Source organism: Lactuca serriola, chromosome 3 (genome assembly GCF_051521515.1).
Source record: "Lactuca serriola cultivar US96UC23 chromosome 3, Lser_US96UC23_V15, whole genome shotgun sequence".
In the NCBI taxonomy this organism is placed as follows: Eukaryota; Viridiplantae; Streptophyta; class Magnoliopsida; order Asterales; family Asteraceae; genus Lactuca; species Lactuca serriola.
The window spans coordinates 76,873,269-76,898,140 of NC_136410.1; the positions used below are offsets into that span (position 1 = coordinate 76,873,269).

Below are 24,872 nucleotides of genomic sequence, written 5' to 3' on the forward strand. Positions count from 1 at the left end.
AGCAAAACCACAAAATATGAAACCTATTTTTTGCAACTAGGTGTATAATGTTGGTATAATCCAGTAGGTTTGGAGACCATTTATGTTTTTATTTCCAGTTTATATAGTTTATTCATGTAGGATGTTTTCAAAGGTCATGTTGGTCATTTTCCCTTTTCTTTAGGAACTAGCAATTAAATGGTTTAGTGTTTCCACATTTCTAGCTGATTGATAGGATAAGTAGAATGTAACATCATTTTTTTGAAGTAGTGAATATGGTAGAGGCCAGGGGAGAAGTAACTCAAACCGTGGGGGTCACTATGGTGGAGGATCACAGTTGAGTCGCAATGGAGGATGTAACACGAAAAGTCGAGACAAAAGCACAGTGATGTGCTACAACTGTCAAGAACAAGGTCATTATGCAGCAGAGTGCAAGAACCCATGCAAAAAAAACATTTCAGGGAGCCAATTTGATGTAGAGAAATGATGATCAAGAACCTGCTTTATTGTAATCCGCATACAGTAAGGGTGAAGTGCATGAGGAGGTGTATTTGAATGAAAAGCGGGTGACTCCAAAACTAAGAAAAAATGGTGATGAAGCTACAAAATCCAAGATATTATACTTGGATAATAGGGACAACAATCACATGATAGGAGAAGAAGAAAAACTCTATGAAATAGACAAGACGATAAAAGGATATGTTTGTTTTGGAGATGGATTAAGGGTGAGGGCAGAAGGAAAAGGGTCGATTCTCTTCTAATGCAAGAATGGAGAACAAAGGTTGTTGAGTGAAGTATACTATATCCCAATTCTATGCAACAATATCATAAGCTTGGGTCAACTAGCAGAAATAGGTGATAGAATCTTGATACTTGGGTCATTCTTATTGATCCATGATCAAACTGGAAGACTACTAATGAAAGTAAAACGATTAGAAAACATGATTGTACAAAATTACACTGGAAGATGTAAAGAAGACATGCTTGTTAGGAGAAGGAAGGGAGAAGATTGGTTATGGCATGGGAAGTTAGGGCACGTAAACTTCAGTGCTCTTAAACTAAAGTCATAGAATGTTGTGGTCCATAGGTTGCCCCAAATTATCAATCCATCTCTTCTGTGCGAATGGTGCTTGGCTAGAAAACAAACACGAATGTCATATCCACTACAAGCCACGTATAAATCAAGCAAGAAACTCGATTTTGTTCACGGAGATCTTTTTGGTCCCATTACACCTGCAACGGCATCAGGATATAGGTACTTTCTGCTTCTAGTCGACGACTTTAGTCGTGTGATGTGGATATACCTAATGAAGACAAAGGATGAAAATGTAACACCCGTGTTCCAGGTTGGTTAATCCTTTTATCGTCAAGGATTAAAGATGGGGTTTTGAAGAAAACATTGTGCCACGATGTGGTGCAAGGATACCCACGATATGGCCATGTCGTAAGGGAACGCACATTTTATGGAGCCACCATGGCGTGACGTAAGGCCTCCACGGCGTGGCAGCTATTAAGGTCCAAGCCTATATATATTTAGGGTTTCTCCTATATTTAAGCATCTTAACCCCCCATTCTAGGTCATCTTCTTCAGCCTCCATTCCTTCATTTCGAAACCCTAGCCTCTCATCCATGGAAATGAGCTTGGTGGCTTGATCCTTAGGTTAATGTTCTCTTTTAGTGAAACTTGAAAAAGAAAGAAGTTAATCTTGGCGCAAGGAAGCAAGGAACAAGATTGAATCCAACATCTTCTCCACATTTTTGAGTTATTGGAGGTATAAAGTTCATATCTTTGACCTTTGTGTTTCTTGTTTGATGTTTGAGCGCATTTTGGATGTTTTGGTCGAATTCTTGGATGCTCTTGGGGTTTGAGGAACTCCAAAGCTTGATATGGTTCTCTCATGGTCATGAACTTCTGAGTAAGTGAAAAAAAGGTCTTAGCCTGAGTGTTATTCATCCCATGTTTGAGTTTTTTGTTATATTAAGTGCTTAGTGGGCTTAGGGCTCATGATTATACTGTTTGATGAAGTCTTAATGGATAAAGTTGGAAGCTTTATCCAGTAAGTCATTGAGAAGGAGTAGATCTGAAGTTTTGGATTTAGATCTGTAAGGATTAAGTTTTTAGTGAAGAAATGACACTTCAGACAATTTCCCACGGCGTGGTGTAGTTTGATACTCGACTGTTTTGTCCTGGCATGGCCACGTCATAGCCAAGGAAGGCCATAACATGCAATGGTATGTATGTTGACTGTTTAACTTTGACCATTGACCGTCGACTTGTTGTCTATGTAATACTTATATGTATGTTTAGCAGCTGAGTGTGGGCGGAGCCCGTATCTCACAGTTAACCGAGTGTGGGCGGGGCCCGTATCTCGTAGTTAGCTGAGTGTGGGTGAGGCCCATATCTCGTAGTCAACGGAGTGTGGGTGGGCCTCGTATCTCCTAGTTAGCGGAGTGTGGGCGGGGCCTGAATGTTTAGCATGGGATTTGTATACTCTGGTATTGTTGACAGATGTTATGATGTTTTGAGATACACTACTTATGTTTTATGAGATGATTTGGATGATTATGGTTTTATTTATAATTTAAAATGAAATTTTTGGACTGTATTTTTAGAATGTTCCAAGTTGGTATCGGAGCCTTGGTTTGAGGGATTCGGGCACACTCTCGGGTGTGTCTGAACTCAAACTGAGGACTTGGTACGAAAATTTCAAAAGAAAATCATTTTTATAAAAACAATTTTGAAAAGAGAAAAAGAACTTTGAAAAGAGAAAAGGGTGTGGTTCATGCAATCACCCGAGCTCAAGTAAGTACTCCCAAATTACCCATACAAGTTTATGTTAAGATATATTTATGAGAACTGCATGCTGGATTAGGGCTAAGGATCTAGGGATGATGCCTTATGTGCTTGTTATATGTATATTGGCTTTATGAAGTGCATGCTAGTACATATTAGTTAGTGATATGATGACCTGATTAGGATATGCTTGAATATGTTTACTCAATGCTCGAATGTTGCTTGCTTTATGTTTTTAGGAGTTCTAGTTATCTTTTGCTAACTAGTAAACGAATATTTTAAGTTACATATTGCGAGGACTAAATAATTTCAGAACGTTAGGTCTACCTCTATTTCATAGCTCTAGTTTGAGTCCAACCGTTGTAGGGTAGGATCTCTCATTTCGAAGAATGATCTAGTCTTAGTGATATGTAATGATATTCACGAGCTAGTTAGAGGGAGATATCATGGAATTCTTATGCAGTTGATGGCGGAGAGTGGGTTGGTGATTACCCTAGGGCAAGCCTAGGATGAGATTAGCAGAGAGCAGTAGCAGTAGAAGGGACTTAGTGGAGTCAAGGCAGTTCTTTAGGAAAGTACGGATAGATGTGGAAGGTAGTATGTGACCATACTACTGAAAGCATATGACTTATACTCAAATCAAGGAAGGCTAAGATGAACCCAAGAAACTTTTAGTATGTGTTATTCATCGAGTTATGATGTGTATACTGATGTTTGTTATGGTGTATTTTCAGTATGGTGACGCTACGCACTAGGCCAGTCGGCAATTCAGGTGACGATGAGGGATAAGGCTCTAGTTCTGGAGTCGGGCATCTTGACGAGCAGATAAGAGAGTTCATTTCATCTAAGGTCATGCATAATATTTTAGACCAAACTCCTATGATCTTCGGTACGATCAAGGAGGGTATACTTGAGCTTTTGGATGAGAGACTAAGTGCATTCTGTACCAAGGTGACGGCTATGATGAGATCGCACACGCTGACGTTCAGGGAGTTCCGAGCTTGCAGAGCTCCAGACTATCATGGGGCTTGGGACCCCATTGCTAGAAGCAGGTGGTTGGCTGATGTCACCAATGCTTTCTGTATGAGCCGATGTCCTGAGGGGGACATGGTCCGACTTGCTTCCTATCTTCTGAAGGACATGGCACGTGACTGGTGGGAGGAGGTCGGACATGACATCGGAGAAGATGCAGCTCTCAATGCGATGAATTGGAGTGACTTTTCAGCCAGGTTCAGGGCCGAGTTTGCACCTGTGATTGAGGTGCAACAGCTTTCTAGGGAGTTCCAGGATCTCCGACAGACGACTGAGACGGTGACGGAGATCACCGCTATGTTCAAGGAGAGGGACCTTCTCATTCCGTAGTATGTGGCGGACGAGGAGACGAAGAAGGCCCAATATCATGAGATATTAAGGAGTGATATCTGGCAGTTTGTGAGCCGATCCAGCTACAAGACGTTGGAGGATATGATTGTCAGGGCTAGAGAGATGGAGAGGAAGAGGAAACTCGATGCTGCATCTGGTGTGGAAGGCTCGAGCAAGAAGCCCAAGGTAGATTCCTGAGGGAAGGGCCAGCAGGGTTGAGGCTACTGCAGCAAGTGTGGGAGATCACATGAGGGGAAATGCAAGGCTGGTAGTTCGGGTAGCTTCAAGTGCAGTCGAACTAGTCATGTAAGCAGGGACTATACTGCTACCACCACCGCCCCAACAATATCTGATCTGATTTGCTTTCAATGTAATCAAAGGGGCCATAAGTGGTCCCAGTGTTTGAGTCTAGAAGCATCAGCAATCCAGGTGATGATACCCACTCCTGCTACCTTGAGGATTACTGACGGCCGCCAGGGCCGAGAGTAGGCACTAGTGGCGAAGAGCAGAGCTTTCCATTTGACCGCAGAGGAGGCATGTGCAGCACCCGACGCCATGAAGGGTATGCATCTCTCCTTATATCTTTACTTATATTGATTCTTGCTTATGTTTTTGTGTTTCATTTTAGGATCGTTCCTTGTGAACGGTATATATACTCTGGTATTGTTTGATTCGGGGGATACCCGATCTTTTGTTTCGCTCGCGCTCAGCAAGCGATTCGCAGGGGCTCCGGGGGACCTAGATTACCCACTTGATGTGGAGATAGCAGAAGATAGGACCGTTCGGGTTGTGAGGGTTCACCAAGGATGTACACTGTAGTTGTTCGATGAGTAGTTTTCCATGGATTTGGTCCTTATTCCCCTGCGAGGGAATGAGGTTATAGTTGGTATGGATTGCTTGATCCCCAATGGGGCGTTCATCGATTGCAAGCAACAACTAGTGAGAGTTCGGACTCCTAGTGGGGAATGGTTAGTGATTTAGGGTGAAAGGCCGTAGGGTGGACCGACTCTATGTTTAGCAGCAAGAGCGAGACGCTACCTTCAGCAGGGTTGCTCGGGTTATGTCGCGTATGTTATGGATACCTGGGATAAGGGTAAGGCGACAGTGGATGATGTACCAGTCGTGCGAGAGTACCTGGACGTATTCTCGAAGGATTTTCCTAGGATACCTCCATAGAGACAGGTTGAGTTCAGGATTGACCTAGTCCCTGGTGCGGCTCCGATAGCCAAGGAACCATATCAGTTGGCTCTTCTCAAGATACATGAGTTGTCTACATAGTTGCAGGAGTTGTTAGACAAGGGTTTCATCAGACTGAGCAGTTCACCTTAGGGACCCCCGATCCTATTTGTGAAGAAGAAGGACGGGTCACATTAGATGTGCATAGACTACCAGGAGCTGAATAAGGTAACGGTGAAGAGTTGTTATCCCCTCCTGAGGATCGATAATTTGTTTGACCAACTACAGGGTGCATCTTGGTTCTCCAAGATTGATCTGCGATCGGGTTATCACCAGATGCGAGTCAAAGAAGAGGATGTGTAGAAGACAACTTTTAGGATTCTCTATAGTCACTATGAGTTCGTGGTGATGTCATTTGGGCTCATCAATGCTCCTGCCGCGTTCATGGACCTCATGAACCGCGTGTGCAGACCGATGTTGGATCGGTCTGTTATAGTCTTCATCAATGATATCTTGGTTTATTCCAAGACTTAGGAGCAGCATGAGGAGCACTTGAGGAAGGTGCTGGAGACTCAAAGGAGGGAGAGATTTTTCGCAAATTTCTCCAAGTGTGAGTTCTGGTTGCATGAGGTGTAGTTTCTGGGGTACCTTGTCAACCAGAAGGGTATTCTGGTCGATTCGGCCAAGATAGAGGTTGTGATGCAGTGGGGGATTCCGAGGTCTCCAAATGAGTTTTGGAGTTTCCTAGGTCTAGCGGGTTATTACCGAAGATTCATCCAGGATTTCTCCAGGATCCATGTACCTTTGATCCAACTGACCAAGAAGTCGGTAACTTTTTGCTGGGGGCCTGAGCAGCAGACAGCCTTCGAGACTCTTAGATAGCGTTTATGCAAGGCACTGATTCTGACTTTACCAGAGGGCACCAATGACTTCGTAGTTTACTGTGATGCTTCGATCACAGGCATGGGTGCGGTACTAATGTAGCGGGGTCATGTGATAGCATACGCTTCGAGGCAGTTAAAGCCTCACGAGGCGAACTACCTGATGCATGATTTGGAGTTGGGGGCTGTGGTTTTCGCCCTCAAGATTTGGCGGCATTACCTCTATGGGGTTCGTTGTACTATTTACACAGACTACAAGAGTTTGTGGTACCTAATGGATCAGCCGAATCTGAATATGAGGCAGCGTCGGTGGTTAGATGTGGTGAAGGACTACAACTGCGAGATCCTTTACCACCTGAGTAAGGCCAATGTCGTGGCCGATGCTCTGAGCCGCAAGGAAGTGGCGGCTCTGATTCGAGACATATGTTTGAGTATGATAGTGATTACTGCATTGTCGGAATACATCCGAGAGGCGCAGGTCGAGGGTATGAAGGAGGAGCGCTAGAAGTGTGAGCGGATCATAAGCCAGGTGGCCTCATGTGACTATGACAGTCGGGGGCTGTTGACCTTGCATGGGAAGGTCTGGGTTCCGTACTGGGCTGGAATACAAAAAATTATGATGAATGAGGTCCACAAGTCGAGGTTCTCCATCCATCCCGGGGCAACGAAGATGTATCGGGATCTTTGCCCTGAATACCAGTGGCCTTGCATGAAGAGGGACGTAGCTTGGTACGTAGAGCGGTGCTTGAATTGCATGAAAGTCAAGGCCGAACACCAGCGACCACACGACAAGATTCATCCGTCAGACATTCCCGTGTGAAAATGGGAGGATATCACCATGGATTTCATCACCAAGCTTCCCAGGACCGCACATGGAGTAGATTCGATATGGGTCATCATTGATCGGTTGACCAGGAATGCTCCTTTTATTCCGATCCAGGAGTGTATATCGGCTGAGAAGCTAGCTGAGATCTACGTGCGTGAGGTAGTGGCACAACATGGAGTGCCTGTCTCGGTGGTGTTAGACCGAGATGTTTGTTTCACTTCCTGATTTTGGAAGCGGTTTCACGAAGATATGGGTACTCGTCTCCACTTCAGCACCACTTTCCACCCTCATACATATGGGCAGAGCGAGAGGACGATTCATAATCTTGAGGACATATTGCGCGCATGTGTTTTGGATTTCGGTGGCAGTTGTGATACGTATCTTCCGTTAGCAGAATTTTCGTATAACAAAAGCTACCACTCTAGCAAAGATTGACCTCCCTTTGAGATACTCTTCGGGAGAAAGTATAAGACCCCAATCTGTTGGGGTGAGGTCGGTCATAGGGTCATGGGGAGTACTGAGGTAATACTCAAGACCACTGAGAGGATCTAGCAGGTCCGGAGCAGGTTCCAAACTGCTCAGAGTCAGCAGAAAATCTATGCCGACAAGTCTTGTTCAGACTTGGAGTTTCAGGTGGGCGACATGGTCCTCCTGAAGGTTTCACCTTAGAAAGGTGTCATCCAGTTCAAGAAGCGGGGCAAGCTAGGCCCCAGATACATCAGTTGGTTCAAGGTTTTGTCTCAGGTGGGCTGGGTCGCGTAACATTTGGATCTTCTAGCAGAGCTCAGCCAGATCCACAACACTTTCCATGTTTCTCAACTGCGGAAGTGCTTAGTGGATGACTCAACGGTTGTGCCTTTAGAGGATATTCAGGTTGATGATAGCCTGAATTACATCGAGAGACCAGTAGCTATTCTCGACAAGAAGACGAATGAGCTGAGGAACATGAGGGTTGAGCTGGTGAAAGTGCAGTAGCAGCACCACAAGGGCTCATAGTGGACCTGGGAGCCCGATGAGGAGATGAGGGAGCACTACCCGGAGTTGTTTTCGGATGCATCAGACTTCGAGGACGAAGTCTGATTCAAATGGGGGAGAATTGTAACAACTGTCACTTAAGGTAATAATTATTTAATATTTCTTTAGTTAATTGTTGGGATAAGTATTAAATAGATGGATTATTTGAGTGGATCATTAGTGAGTGGGCCGAATAGTTGGGCTGCCCAGAAGACGTACGCTAGGCGTAGCCTTGGCGTATGCGGGGCCTAGAGGAACATTGGATGCGGGGGACGCATGCACGTTCACACAACATACGTGAGCAGATTCCAAACTCGAATTTTTAGGGTTTAAGCCATATAAATACAACATTATGACTCAAACCTAGCCTCCTTACCAGCCTCTCAACCTCATAAAACCCTTAAAACCCTTTCATACTTCATCCTTGTGTGTTTTGGCCTTGTGAAGCTTACTTTGGTGATTTAGAGCTTGGAAGAAGAAAAGAGAAGTTGGAGAAGAAGAACTTGAGTATCTTGAGCTCAAGGATCTGAGATTATCTCACCATTTGGTACTTATTGGAGGTATAAAGCTTTCAACTTTCCTTATGTATTCTTGGATCTAGTGTAGTGATGTTTTGAGATCTTTTTAGTCCCAAGAAAGGATCTTTATGACTCAAACTCATTTTTAGGTCTAAGGTTGCCATCCTTAGTGATATATGAGTCCCATAAGCAGTAAAGTTTCGATCTTTAAGGCCCATTTGTGACCATGCATGAGATCTAGCGATTTCCATGGAAGTTAGTTGCTATATTCCAAGTTTGGGTTTATTTGGTGGGTTGCAAGCCTCCATGTAGTCGACTTTATGAATTAAGACATGCTAACGGACTCAGATCTGTAATATGGGCTTAAGGTCTTAATAAAATAACCATTTTTGAAGTTGATGGCTTAAAAGGGTAGTATGTTGGGCATACACGCCAATACGCGCATCGTACAAGCCATGCAAGCTGTACGTGTAGCGTACATAGGAGTACGTTCAGCGTACTCTCAGGATTTGGGCTTCATGTCTTTTGGGCCTTGGATTGGGCTAAACCCTTGGACTTAGCAATTATTGGGCCTTAATAGGCCATCAGAAGTCATATAATGGACCAAGGACATGTTTGGGCCTAAGGGAAGGCCCGTTTGAGAAGTTGGGCCCAATTTAGAAAATTGGGCCATTATTGGGTTTGGAAAGATTAGATGGAAATGGGCCTAGGCTATGGTCCAAATTAGATCAAGGGGTAAAATAGTCATTTTACCCTAAGGAGGATTATTGGGTTTTGACTAAGTGTCATTGTGATAATGATAGTCGGGGAGTTGCGGGAGCAGCCGATAGAGATTCCTTACCGAGAGATTCAGTAGCCAACATTGTGAGGTGAGTTTTCCTCCTGCTTGAATGGGTCGAAGGCACCAAGTTTGGCCTATATATATTTTGATTAGTAGCTGAGTGTGAGTGAGGCCCGTATTTGATAGATAGTCGAGTGTGGGCGGCGCCCATATCTCATAGCATTATTTGAGTAAGGATATAGGATTGATTGATCGATTTGATTATACTTGTTGTCTATGTGATACTTGTATGTATGTTTAGCGGCTGAGTGTGGGTGGGGCCCGTATCTCATAGTTAGTTGAGTGTGGGTGGGACCCATATCTCGTATTCAGCGGAGTGTGGGCGGGCCCGTATCTCCTAGTTAGCGGAGTGTGGGCGGGGCCTGTATCTCCTTGAGTGTGGGAGGGGCTCGTATCTCCTAGTAGCATGATTATTTGTATGGTATGTGGTAGTTTGGGGAAACTCACTAAGCTTTGTGCTTACAGTTTACAGTTTTGGTTTCAGGTACTTCCGGTAGCAAAGGGACGGGCTCGGGATGATTGCAGTTCACACACCATATGTTCAGCCTGGGATTTTTATACTCTGATATTGTTGACAGATGTTATGATGTTTTGAGATACACTACTTATGTTTTATGAGATGATTGGATGATTATGGTTTTATTTATAATTTAAAATGAAATTTTTAGACTGTATTTTTGGGATGTTCCAATGAAGGAAATGAATCAAGAGTTTGAAATTAGTGATCTGGGGTTGCTGACATATTATATGGGTATTAAAATTTCACAAGGAGAGCATGGAATAAGCTTGAAGCAAATCGGTTATGCAAAGAAACTACTAGAGAAGACTGGTATGCTAGAGTTCAACCCAACAGAGACCCTAATGGAGCACAATCTCGAACTCACCAAAGATGAAAGTGGCTGACCATTGAATGCCACTGAATACCGAAACATAGTGGGTGGGATGATATATTTGTGCCACACACGACCAGACATCTCTTACACTGTTGGAATTGTAAGTCGGTTCCTCGAGAGACCCACCGAACAACAAAATCAAGTTGTGAAAAGAATCCTAAGGTACATAAAAGTAACCCTCAACCTTGGTTTGGTATACACACAAAGCAAAGAAAAAAAATGCACATAATAGCATACTCTGATAGCAATCATGCGAGAGACATGAATGGCAGGCGAAGCACAGGTGGCTTGGCATTTTCCTTGAACAAAAATATGGTGAAATGGAGCTCTCAAAAGCAACAGTGTATTGCACTTTCTTCATAGGAGGCAGAATTCATGGCTGCAAGCATCTAGTTTTCCATGGACATAACAAGCATATAGATACTCGCTTTAATTTCATTAGTGAGTGCATTAAATGAGGAGATGTCAATGTTAAGTTTATTGCAAGTGTGGAACAACAGGCTGACAATCTCACAAATCCACTCGCAAGGAACAAGATCAAGGAGATGGGGAACATGCTTGGAATGAAGAGCTTCTAGCATTCTAGATTAGGGGGAATTTGTTGGTATAATCCAAAAATATTGGGGACCATTTATGTTTCTATTTCCAGTTTATTCATGTAGGACGTTTTTAAAGGCCATGGTGGTCATTTTCCCTTTTCTTTAGGTACCAGCAATTAAGTGGTTTAGTGTTTCCACATTTCTACCTGATTGATAGGATAAGTAGAATGTAACGTCATTTTTTTGAAGTAGTGAGAAAACCTTAGAAAATTATCCTAATCTCGTTTTTGCACTCTGTTCTCTCTGATCCTCTCTGTAAAGCAGCAAACACCAGCGCCTCCACCTTCATACAAGTTAAATCAGTTGTGTTTGTCAACCATTGAATTTGAGTAAAGATTAACAGTTATGGCAACACAAGAAAGGATCACTTGGATTATGCAACTTTTAAAAGAGTTGAATAAAACAATAAAATGATATTCCTTTATATTGTCACAATATGTGGACAATATAGTTGGTGGAAAATATGGTGTTCCATGATGCTAATTTCGATATAATCAGAATATAAACAGAGAAGCCATAAATAAAATAGCATGATTGAACCATGGATCATTGTTCAACAACTAATAGCAACTAACTATTTATCATGGGGTGCCGATTAGGAATATCTTTATGATGTCAAGAAGATTAAGGATCCAAAATGGAATTTTTCTAATATAATCGCACCCCTTGGCTTCAATCAAAAAAACAAAACTCCTTTGTCTTACTTAGTGCGCAAGGACATCGCAAAAACGCCCCAATGGTTTGCCTTCTTTGTCTCGTCAAAGTTGAAAGAGGAAGTGAGGAGAGGGAGAACAAATTAGAGTTGCAATGGGGGCTCCTTCGGTCATGCCTCCATATATAGGAAGGGGAAACCCTAAAGAGTCTTTCTTTAACCTTGAAGGTTTGCTCAATTATGGTGGTTAACAGACACAACTATTGTGTTTTGCTAAGCCATGATTTATAGTTATTTCATTGATGAATCAATAGATAGAACACTAATCCCTCTTATTTTAATTATTTATTAATTTCTAGTTATTTGACAAATAACAAATTAATTACTCTAACTAGTTATTTTTGTTTTTCTATTTGAGTCAATTTTGTAACACAAATATGCTCATATAATTAATTATTGTGTCGTTAACTTGTTTTGTCAGTTTACATATCTCGAATCATGACTCCACCTCTACTAATCCTTTTTGTTTCTTCAAACCAAATTAGAAATCCTAACATCCCATACACTTTCATACATTGTCTTAAAGCCATTAGGCGCAAAAAGTTCACTTCTCTTACGTTCGTTTTATCTATTTTAGCGGTGCAAATATATATATATATATATATATATATATATATATATATATATATATATATATATATATATATATATATATATAATCTTTGATTTTGCTTGACCTTAGTCTTCATCTCAAATTATCTCTACCTTACCCAGTACCAACATGACAAGGTGTGAAGAAAAAAAAATTGATAGGCATATGTGGGTGATATTAATGGTGATAGAAGTAGAATCCATTCAATTTATTGTCACATGAGTTTTTATCTTTTATTTCTTTTCCATCTTTTCAACCCACCCACAACATATGAAAATGATATATTTTCCAATCCATTCAACCCATACAATTTTTAATTTTAAAATAAACATAAAATAATAAGCATCATACAAAACTAATTTATAAAATATTAAAAACATACAAAAGTAATTCACAAGCTAATTTAAAAACATATAAAACTATTTTGGTATAAGTCGTAAAACAAAAAATACAAATAATCAATGCACTAGTTGAAAATATGTACACCGGAAGTGGTCCATTATTAACCTGTCTTGCTCAACCCGCTGAAGGAGGAGTAAGTTTCCCGGCGGTACCGCTACCCCATCTTACACTATTTTGTCCGCCCTAAGTAGTGGGACAGTGAGAGTTTTAGCAAGCTTATTGTTAGGCAACATCTTTGGACCGACCCTTTGAGCGTATACACGTCCCCATCGTATATACACGGTAGACTTATTGTAATGTGAGGTCATCCTAGCTGGTGCATTGTCGTCCTTAGTTGTTTGAAGTGTTTCTATACTATTAATCCCATATGAACTTTGACTCCTAAATGCACTCTTTAGTTTCAAAAATGTCAAGGTAGATTCATGGTTGCATGGCAACGTGATTAATTGCACCCTAGGATATGATGCTATTTGTACTTAAAGGCGATCACTTTTGTTTTTGTATCCCTCTATGGTTTTATTTCTTTGATTTCGAGGTTTTGTCATTAGTGGGTGTACCTAGGCATTATTAGTGAAGGGGATGATCGAGGAGGGATGGGAACTAGGAAGAGGGAGATTCAGGGTGTCACATGTTGTGGGGGAAGAAATCGCTGGTGTAGGGAAAGGGAGTTAAATCATAAAAAGTTGATGTGGCATTTTTTTTTATCATAGATAATTAAAAAAACTCCATATTACCTTGCAAAAGTCATGTATTTAGTAATATGCAGAAAATATCGTTGCATATAAAACATGATTGAAAAAGTCATTATGTTATGTTAATTTTTAGCAAAAATTCCACTACATTTACACTAAGTCGTAAGGATGGCAATTTTCGACTTTTTTGACCCGCAACCCGTCAACCCGTTCATTATACGGGTCGTGTTCGGGTTTGCAAAAAATTTTGTTGGTTGACCCATGAACCCGTTTATTTTATTAGATTAAAAGAATTATATATATATATATATATATATATATATATATATATATATATATATAATGATTGGTCCAGAATCAATCCTACAAACACACAATAGATAGTAAAAACATTTGAACCTAACTATATATATATATATATTAAATAAAAGAGAAAATAAGGACTGATAAGTAAATATGTGATATTTAGATTTTTTTTCCCTGTGACCCACGGACCCGATTCTACCCCACAAACCTAAATATAGCCCACAAACTCAAATCTGGCTCACAAACACTTATAATTAAATATATTATACGGATTGACTTGTTTATAGTTAATCTGGGTTAGGGTTTAGCAATACGACACAAATATTTATATAAATTGTGTCTAGATTAAGATTTTATGATTTGTCAACCCGAACGAACTCGAGACAATTGTAACCCTAATAACTTATTAGCCAGGGATATATATAAAAAACTATATATATCAAACTTAAACTATAATAATGCCAAAAAGTCAAAAAGTCAAAACTCAAAAAAGAAAACTTAGTTGTCATAGGTAGATGTTGGAATAGCTCTTTACCCAATTTGGAAAGTACAAGTTCCAAGCCTCATGGTATTACTTCCAACCAAATAGATTCGACCGTTTTATCATGTGAAAAAACATAGACCAGATTTATAGGAAGTCCCGTATCAGTTAAACTATAGAATCTTGCAAAAACCCATGACAATGGACACCTTTCAGTTAATAAAATATAAATATGAAAAATCTTGGCTGAAATAATGAGAATTTACAGTTATGAAATGAATAAAATTTACAACATGTATGTTGACATTCAATAAAACGACCCATTTTTCACCACAAAAAAACAGGTGGCAAACGAATTCAAAGCCGTTTTTGTTTTTTGCTTAAACTTGGATGAAATCGCCATGTCCACATCATCAAGAACGCAAGAAGTCCAACACCAACAGATGACCATAAAATTACAAGCCATCTAGGCATTGGAGTAGGAAAAAGACCTAAAAAAAACTTGATTCATAACATATCCATATATATATTCCAAAGTATTATACGAATATAATCATGTCATCAAAAACTCACCATGCCCAAATTTGATGCAAATAAGTAGTTCAATGATGCAAATTGCAAGCGAAAGCCAACAAAAAGCTCCAACCTTTTTCACGGGTTTTCTGAAAAATGACCAAAATTACAAAAATTAATACACATTTTTACATCAAAGTATATGAATGAAATTGGTACAAAAAGTGAGCAAAATTAATTACCGGTCTTGTAGGTAAGAATTATACTCCCGAACTGTAGGAATTGCAATAAGCCACCAAAGAAGCAATCGATAAACAATAATGGGGTTTCGAGGTGGGACCCACAGGCAAAATTTGAGAAAAAACGTGTTGAGTTCAACGGTCAAGAACACAATGCAAAGGGTTAAAACTTGAATGAATCGCCATGGATCGAGAAACGGATGCCATTCGTCTTTGTCCCAATTTGCTGGAGTAAATTGACCTAATGTTCGTTTTACCTGGTATACAGATATCCACTGGTCAACAGACTGACACTGACAATGACCTTGATAGGACTGGAAATATAAACTTACTTTGCCCAAAATATTTGGTTGACGGCTTATTCCAACCCACTCGTATGTTTTACCATCAAAATAACGAACCGTATGCATCCCTGCCCAAATACCTACAAATAAAATAAATGTAAAAATAAAATTTTAACACAAATTATTAAATATGCATCTAAATGAAAGTATAAACTTCTTAATTTAAGCATCTCACCTAACCAATTGCAAATCAATATATCAAGAACAATGCTGTCCCACCAACACTCATTAAAATTTGGCAACATATGGCGAAATGTTAGCTGAGGAAAGAATATAAATTAAAGCATTATATTTTCAGAAAAAATTGATTTCTAAGATTAAGAAACTGGATTAATTGAATTTGAAAATTGGACCTCCATTAACTCGAATCCGATTGATAATACCCATAAAAGTGGTTGATTACGGATCATTATTGCCTTTGCCCACCACCCGAATAAATGAGCAGGAACAAATTCATCAAAAAGTGTTTCCTGAAACGCCAAAAAAATTTTAAGAAAAAATGTAAAAAAAATAAAATTGAAGAATATAAAGGTTTGAAGATTGTGAAAGAAGAAATCATACATAAACATTTATAAACCTGTTAGTGGGATTATTGGGTACATATATTCGACAATCAGCACCATATGATCTTTCTGGAAGTTCTGAAAAAAAAAACATCAAATTACAAATATAAAATCATAACATGATGAAAACTCCTCAAATTAATTAATTAATTAATTAAATTTTCATATGGGATATAAAGAGTTACCAACACCAAGATCAGGATGGAGATACTTCATGAATTGCCTAGCATCATCGCGATTCTAAAAACCAAAAAAAAAATGATTTTGTATAGGGGTAAAAAGGTAAAAACACAAAATATACTAACCTGAAAAAGCAAAAATGTTAATGCTACAAGGTAAATAACAGCCATGCCATGAACTAGACGCCAAATTGCAGGATGTGGCCTAATTAATAACCTATTTATAAGATCATACACATAAAAATGTTAATTGCCTTATAAAAAAAATTAAAAAGTATGTTATTAAAAAATATAAAAAAGTAACTTACGTTGAAGGAGCTTGAAGCAAACAGTAAGCTAGAAAAACTGCAATCATTGCCCATATGCCCCTTTTATTTTGCAATAAACATTAACATTTGAATATTACTTTCTTTAAAGAATCATGCAAAAAGAAATCCAAAAAGGATTCACCTTTTGACAGATGTTACAATATCATCTGATGGATTGCTTTCCGGATCAACAACTCCACTAGCCCAACTGAGAAACAGATTTGAAAATGAATTAATAACTGAAAAAGAAAAGAAAATGAAAATGAAAATGATACTTACATCAGAAAACATGAGCCTATGAATAAAAGTGTAATTGTTCGAGGTTTGTAAGCCCAAGCTGTCCATGGATCGAGTTCTTCATCAGAAATGGATGTGCTCACTTCATGACTTTGATGGGCAATATAGTCTTTTCTCCTTCCACTCTTTAGACCATTAGACTCCATAAAAATGTTGTGTTATTAGCTTACCTTGATCACTGCAAATGGTGTAAATATTCAAACATGTAATACAGTGAATAAAAAACAAGAAACCAAGATTTAGGTTACAGCAATTGCAAAAGCTTTTCTGAATGTTTAAGTTTCTTTTGTTTATAAAATCTTGCTAATTTGACACAGTTCATATGTTATGTGTGTGGATCTCATCTTGATTTCAACTTAATTAACAAAACCAGAACACAAGTCACAATCACATCATTCATATTCGAATATGCCAATTAAACGATACCCACAAAATAAACAGATCAATTTCAAAAACTAATCGGATTAAGTAATCATGTTTAAATTCAATGAGTTAATCAGAGACAAATCTTCTGAATTGACATGATTATATGCAAATCGTAGAAAGTTCTGCCTCTCACCTCATTAGCAATCGTTTTTCCCAAAAACAATAATGAAAATAAACATAAAGTAAGCATATCAATTCAACAATAATGACTAAAATCCGGCTACAATCATATGGAAATCAAATCTCAGAGTCAAACTCTCGAGACATAATTACTATTCAATTATCACACAAACGTAACGTGTTATCAACAAAACCAATACACCCCACTTAAATTCACCATCCGATATCGGAAACCCACATCAGATATAAAAGAAAAAGGCAAAATTAATGGCGAAATAAGAAGAGGAGATGCATGAAAATGGCGAAAGAATGTACAGAGAGATGAGAAAAAAAGTACATACGCATAACGAGAAGAGATGAGTAAGGAAAGAGTGATTGAGCCCTAGTGGTGAGACTGAAAGAAAAGGAAAGAGGGATCCTTAGCCGTCCGATCTTGGAGAAAAAGAGTTGAATGATGGGAGATTTCGAGAAGAACTGGAAGTTTGTATTGATGGGAGGAGATGCGTTATATGTAGTCTGTGAAAAGATTCTTGATAAATTTGAGTATGCGCAGTGGGAAGGATTTGTATGTATATGTATTGCTGCGTCAGTGAGAGGAAGTACGACTGGTCAAAGGGATGGAGAGCTTGTAAAATATAATAAGGGTGATTTTATAATTTATATACCCTAGTTGCGGGTCATTAATTTTCAAAAGATATTTACAATAAAATACAAAATAAATAATACTATAAAAGTATAAATTTATTTTTATTAACATTAAGATATAATTTTTTAATATTATAATTATTATGTGGTTTTTTTTTTTCTATTTTACTCATTCAGTGGAACATTATATACTGTTTTTAATCTATGAGAACTTGGATCTATCCTTACCTTATAACAGCAAAACATTACACATTTGATATGATATTTTTTGTTAATCGATATTCATAATGGCCATTGTGAACATGGGCAATAGAAATAGCTTACACGATTTGGAATGTCTTATGAACCACGTCTTAGCAGAAAAATTGGTCATAGAATCTACTCTGCTTAGATAATAGACGAGTATGCTATAAATTACATATCATTATATTGGACAGAATTTTATGCTTATAATCTTCACTCAAACCAAGAGAAATATCTATTGCTCAAAATCCACAGATTACATCTCCAAGCACATCATTTATATCATTATATGTGATGTATGGATAAAAATTTATGTGATTCCATTCTTAAATGGATTTGAATTGCCAATGAGGGACTAGCCCAATTGTTAGAGGTTTTGCCTCTTATATTAGAGGTTTTGCCTCTTATATTGGAGGTTCAGGCTTCTAATATGAGCGTTGACGAATTCTACTAACTTGTAATATCAACTTCTAAACCCTAACTAACTGTTTAAAATATGGATTTAAATTATACATTAGTTTTTTTTAAACGGCCGAATTTTATATAAAAAACTGGCAAGATTGTAACACCCGGTTTCGGGTCATTTCTTAATTTAGGATTGTCAACTGAAATTCGATCATGAAAAGGGATTTGGGCTTGAGGAAGGAAAGCTTAGATGATATTTTCATGTTTATACACATTTTTAGGTAATATTTATTTACGTTTTTATTAATATTTTGGTTATTTGCATAGAATTATGATACTTATAAGGATAAATTGTAATTTGCAGCCAAAGTAAGACATTTTCGAAGTAAGGGACCAGAATTGACAATATTTGGAACTTTGGAGGCTCGAAGGGAATAAGGATAAAAATTTCCACCAAAAAGACGTGCTCACGACGTGAGTAACTTGATGCTCACGACGTGAATCGATTGTTCCAGAAGATTTGCATCCGGGTGGAAGAGTCCTTGTCGAATACGAAAAGATCGCATTCATGACGTGAATCCTTATGGTTCACGACGTGAACTCGGGAAATTAGAAAACTATAAATTCCCTTGACCATTACGACTTGGAGAGTTTTTTGGCTGATTGGAAGGTTACCTGAAGACGATTTTGAGCAGGAGAAGAGTTATGAAAAAGGCTTTCAACATCAAAAGGAGTAAAGGTTCATAATTTATTAATTAGTTTGATAGTTATGAACATGTTTGATAATTTGATTTGTTTTTGCTTACTTGTTACTATGAGTAGCTGAATCTAGCAGCTCTTGTCTAGCTAGATGAAGCTTCTGAATTAGGTTTTAGCTCTATGACTATTGAATTTGATTAGTCGGTAAATTGCTTGTGTTTGATTATCATTACCTAGCATGTTATTCTAGTTTCTTAGTTGCTTAAATTCATGTTCTGTGTAGCTTAGTAACCATTAAATTACATGAACTTGAAACCTAGTGATTTAGTGAACATTGAATTGCTAGAGCTAAGATCGACCAAATCTTAGATAAGTGATAAAAGTAATTAATTTAGTTGTGCTAGAGGACATAATTTATGACCATAATTGTGTTTGCTTAGATAAATCTTACATAGCTCACCTATAATTAATAACTAATTCTGTGTTTTGCTTATGTGTGACCATGCAAGGTAGTTCATGAATTGGTAAAAAGACTAGTAAATTTGGACTTGAATTGCTAATTACATAATAATTGGTGACCAACTTTGATAATCCATAATTATTAGCTAAACATAAATAAAGAAGTGGATTCAAACTAGACAGGAGTGTTTTTAATTAATTGATTGAATTTTGTGATTTAAGTTCATCTGGTCTTGTAAAATCAGATAAAACCCCCTATTTTCTCTAAAATTAGGTCAATTTAATAGTAGATAAATTAATTAGTCAAAACCATTCCCTGAGATTGACACCCGACTTACCCAACTATTCTATAATTTTGACTAGGTACACTGCCTAGGTGTAATTAGTTAGTTAAGGTAGTTAGGTTATAAATAATAAAATTAGGTGTAGCTATTTGCACGCATCATTAGACCTTATTGAAGGATTGTTAATGTTGGTTGTGAGATCTAATCCCTTGATTTGTATGCTGGAGTCGAAGGGTAGAAAGGGAAAAGTTATAGATTGGGTTTCTTACTGAATTAAGGATTTTAGTCCGATATGTTTTAGTCTAAAGTTACTAGATAAGATTGTGGGGTTCTTCAATACCTTTCCGTGCATATGAAGAATGTCGAACATGAAGTTGAAATGAAGAAGTTATGGTTATTTGAAATTAAGCTGGAAATGGGAGTCTGGCACTACGCAGGGTGCAGTGGGGGCGCGTTTCTAGTGAGTTAAGCAGGGCGTAATTGCGCAGAGTAAAAACCCTAATTTTGGGGTTTTGAGCCCTATTTAAGGACTCTAACCCATTAAGGTCCTTCTTATCATTAGTATCCAACATCTTGAGCCTATAACTTGAAACCCTAGCCATCTTGTGAGGAGTTTGAAGCATTTGAGTGTTTTCTAGTGTCTATTGTGAAGAAGGAGATCATTGAAGGTGTGCTTGGGGAGTTCAAAGCTTGTGGATCCAGACTCTACTCTTGTTCAACATCCTCCAGGAGGTATAAAGCTTGAACCTTTATGATTAACTAGATAGATCTAGCTTGTTATGGGTTTTATGAGCTTTTTGTCCCTTGATATTGGGTCTAGTGAGTATGAGCTACTTTAGACCTCATGAGTGGCATTTTCTAGCATTTCTAAGCTTGTAGAGTAATAAAAATAGGAACATGGTCACTCCCATCCTTCCATGCATGAGTATTTGGGCATTGGGGTGTGTTTTGGACTTGAGATTTGGTATTGTTCTCTTTTAAGCCATGCAAATGCATAAAGTGAGGAACTTTATGACTCTAAACGTTTGTTAGGACCAGATCTGAGCAATATATGGTTGGTCTGTATGGATTAAGAGCTAAAGTGGAATTGGCTTAACAACAAAGTGCGTAGGGTGTACTCTAAGTATGCACTGTGTACCACTACGCAAGGCATAGATTAATTATGCATGGCATAATCCTGCTGAAGTTGACTTTGACTTTCGTTAATCGTTGAGCGTTGACTTTTTGACCAAGTCTGACTTTGGGTCAAACTTGAGGTTTTGGACTATTGATTAAGATTAGACCTAGTTTTGGTGTTGGTGGATTAGTGGGAGCAAGCAGTGCAGAAAGGGGAGCGCATCGCAGTGTTTATGGGTTCTTCGATTCAGGTGAGTTTTCCTTACTCTACCCGTGGGTCGAAAGCACCAATGTCAGCCCGCTAGTTTTAGTTATCAATTAGTAGAGGGATACCCTATGCACTGTATGCAGTCACGTAGGATAGACTGAGGACTCTTCATCCATGTTTTCTTGCATGTTCCTTGTTTGGTTGTGGCTCTAGAGTAGGATCATATATCCGAGTATCTATCTCACCTCTGGGTACATATGGTTATGTATTCGTTGGAGAGTTAGTTATGTATCCTTGTGTATAGGATGTTGTTGTGTTGTAGTGATATGCTATATATATATATATATATATATATATATATATATATATGTCACACCCCGAAAACCAAAGGCGGAAACATTTCCGGGGCGGACTCCACGTTGAGTATCAAATCCAATGCACATAGTAAGCAAAGTAAACAACCATTACATTACATATAAAAGTTTACATTTGTTCAAAAGTAAAGTTGTACAAGTGTGATACATAGTATATATGAACAAAAGTAAGACGTGTCTTCTACGCACTCCGTCTTCGCCAAAAGGGATCATCGGGTACCTGTCTGATGTGGACCTGAGAATACAAGCAGTTTGAAAATCAGCATAAAGCTGGTGAGTTCATAAGATGTTTGTTTTCTGAAAAATGTATAAGTTTCCTTTAGTTTTCTGAAAAGGTTGTTATCCAAGAAAATCCCATATTTTCTTATGTAAAACAGTTTAGTTATCATTTGTTACCAATTTGATTACGTGTTGTATGTTACCCCAGGAAAATCCCATATTTTCCTAATAGTTTAGTTATCCATTCGCTTCTTAATTCGTTTACAAGTTGTTATATTATCCCAGGAAAATCCTATATTTTCCTAAGTGTAAGTTTGGTTGAATATCACAGTGTATAGTTTAATACATAAAACTATATATTGAAAATCATGGGATTACTATCCCAAACTAGATATAAGATAGTTTGATATACACAAAATTTGTAGATAAATATAGATTGAAAACCATGGGACTATCATCCTGTACTAGATATAGATTGAAAACCATGGGACTATCATCTCGTACTAGATATAGATTGAAAATCATGGGATTACCATCCCGTACTAGATATAGATTCTAACCATGGGACTACCATCCCGCACTAGATATGTAATATGTATATATACTGAAAACCATAGGAATAACATCAAGCACTAGATACAAAATCTATAGACTGAAAACCATGGGACTATCATCCCGTACTAGATATAGGAACTATAGATAGCAAATAGATATAAAATCAAATCAAAATCGTGAATAAACTTATATTAATACGTATTGTGAGCCGGGTAACCATGCTGATACGACAACGAGACCTCCTTGACGCTTCTCAGACGTCGGACGATATCCAGAATTTGTCACCCCAGGCGTGCCCGCCTAACTGTAGCTAGCAGTTAAGGTGTGAGATTGTCAGTCCCGAATAGATCTATTCACAAATTCCACGCTCTCCCTCCAGGAGACTCTGGTTACACTTCCGGGGAGGATTTACTGATGACCCAAAGGGCAATGATGAATCTCACAAGCTAGTATTACATTATTCACGGTGTTTTCAAACGATATCAAACATACTAAACGTTATGAAACATAATACAGTGAATACAGTTATATACAATGAAATTATCTGGCAATACATTCTAAATGAAACAAAGATAAACTGAATCAGACATAGTTTATCTATTATCATTACTTGAAATCCGAGTACTGAAGATCCCAAATTATTCCCATAATAATTTGATTAGTTTGATTGTTTCCTTTACTGAAATCTATGTAGTTATAATTGATAAAACATCCCTTATGGTCAACATAATACATAAGGGGTAAAGATATCTATAAGTTAGCCAGATATTTATAGAAATACATCAGTTTTAGGTTTTGAAAACATTTATAGTTTGCTTGTATTCCTCCCCCCCCCCCCCCCCCCCGCCCCCCCCCCCCCCCTGAAAACATTGAAAAACATTGAAAAATGGTAGGGGTATGAACTCACCGGGCAAGGAATGTGTCCCCTTGGATCCTAAACGTCAATTCTGGGTTTGCAAACGCACGAGGTTCCTATGGATTATGAAAAGATACACATTTGTATCTAATTAGGACTTGAATCATTTATTAGTTAGGGACAAACACTTCTAGTTGCGAAAACATTCCATTACAAGTGTTTGGAAGGACCCAGGCGACATTTAATGACACATAAAGCTTGGATATGGAGTTTACTCTTCAAGAGTAAACTCACACAAGATTTTTCGGCCCTAATGTACCACTCCCCATGAGTTTACGGTCATAAACTCATGGTGGGGTGTTTTATGATGCTAAATGGCCTTATATCACTTGGGAAAATTAGTTAGGATCAAATCTAGGGCCTTGGAATGGATTAAACTCACTTATTGACCATTTATTGGAGTTTACGGCAGTAAACTAGGAGTTTACGGCCGTAAAATCCCCTCACACTCAATCCTTGATGTTTTGGTGGTCCTTAATTAATCACATGTGTTTTCAAGCTATTTTACAAGCCTTGTATGGAATTAAGGGTGTCATTTGACATAGTTTTAGGAGTTTACGGCCCAAGACTCCATCTTATGGCCGTGAACTCCTTAGGAGGGTGTTTTCCTTATGTTTTAGGCTCCTAATTCGTATGTGGTTATTTCTAGAATTTATCCCAAGGCTTATGGTGTGTTTAAGTGGCATCTTAACACACTGAAATGAGTTTACTCTCCAAGAATATGAGTTTACGGCCCAAGCATGTTCTTGGACAGTAAACTCATGTTTACTCCTCAAAAATGATGATTAAGGTGTTCTAAATCCGAATTTGTAAGCCATAAAGTCATATCTAAGTCCCAAGATTAGTTTGGAGGGGTTTTAAGGCTCTAAAACCCTCTTATTATGTGTTTACGGCCCAAGCATGATCCAGGGCTGTAAACTCATGTTTGAGATCCTAAATCATTGATTAAACTCGGATTTGAAGGCTAATGAGGTTGAACAACAAGTTAGGGAAGTTACCTTGAAGATTTGAAGCCTTAATTTGATGTTTTGGACCTAGTTCTTTGGTTTGAGAGAGGTTAGAGAGAGTAGTGAGAGAGAGCAAAAGCTTCAAATGGAAGCTTAATCATCTTTAAATAGGGTCTAAGATTTGGACACGGTGGAATTCTACCCGATACCGACGTTAGACGGGGCTTTTGGTCGCACCCGATTAAGTTATCGTAAGCCGATATGGTTGATTTTAAAAATCTTCCGATTACTAGTATTGGACGTTAATATGACTTCTAAACGCGTTTGGACACCCCATTAAGTCATAATGGCAATCTCAATTAATGACTTAGTTAAATGAAGTAAACGGAAACGAAATTGAAACAACGAATGGATTAACGAAAAGGGTTACAAAAAAAAAGATTATAATTGATGGTACGAACTTCGGGTTGTTACTATATATATATATATATATATATATATATATATATATATATATATATATATATAGAAGGGATAGTTCAAATAAAAACAGTAAATAGTGTGAAAACGTAAAAACACTATTTTTATGTTATTATTCAGCAATGAATAAATGAATAATCACAGGTTAAAACTAAAATTAGAATTTACTACAAAAATATACATACATAAATTTATAATACAATAATAACATTCTAATAAATATATGAATAATTAAACGTTAATATTTATATTAGAATTACTTCAA

The 24,872-nt window shown here is 38.1% G+C and overlaps 1 protein-coding gene across 2 annotated transcripts; it reads right to left on the reverse strand.

Moving 5' to 3' along the window:
• Nucleotides 1-14,284: 14,284 nt before the first annotated feature.
• On the reverse strand, nt 14,285-17,645 carry LOC145092690 (CDP-diacylglycerol--serine O-phosphatidyltransferase 1-like). 2 transcript variants are annotated; one of them, XM_079030659.1, is made up of 13 exons: nt 17,399-17,634; nt 16,494-16,689; nt 16,357-16,422; nt 16,215-16,274; nt 16,033-16,123; nt 15,913-15,967; nt 15,726-15,805; nt 15,518-15,634; nt 15,340-15,424; nt 15,153-15,244; nt 14,824-15,077; nt 14,642-14,730; nt 14,285-14,559 (listed from the first exon to the last, which is right to left on the reverse strand). In XM_079030659.1, the coding sequence occupies exons 2-13, from the start codon at nt 16,655-16,657 to the stop codon at nt 14,426-14,428; spliced, it is 1,287 nt and encodes a 428-aa protein (XP_078886785.1). In that variant the 5' UTR covers nt 16,658-16,689; nt 17,399-17,634; the 3' UTR covers nt 14,285-14,425. The 2 variants fall into 2 exon arrangements, with proteins under 2 accessions (XP_078886785.1, XP_078886784.1); XM_079030658.1 differs by having other exon boundaries at nt 14,824-15,244; nt 17,399-17,645.
• Between the last annotated feature and the right edge of the window lie 7,227 nt (nt 17,646-24,872).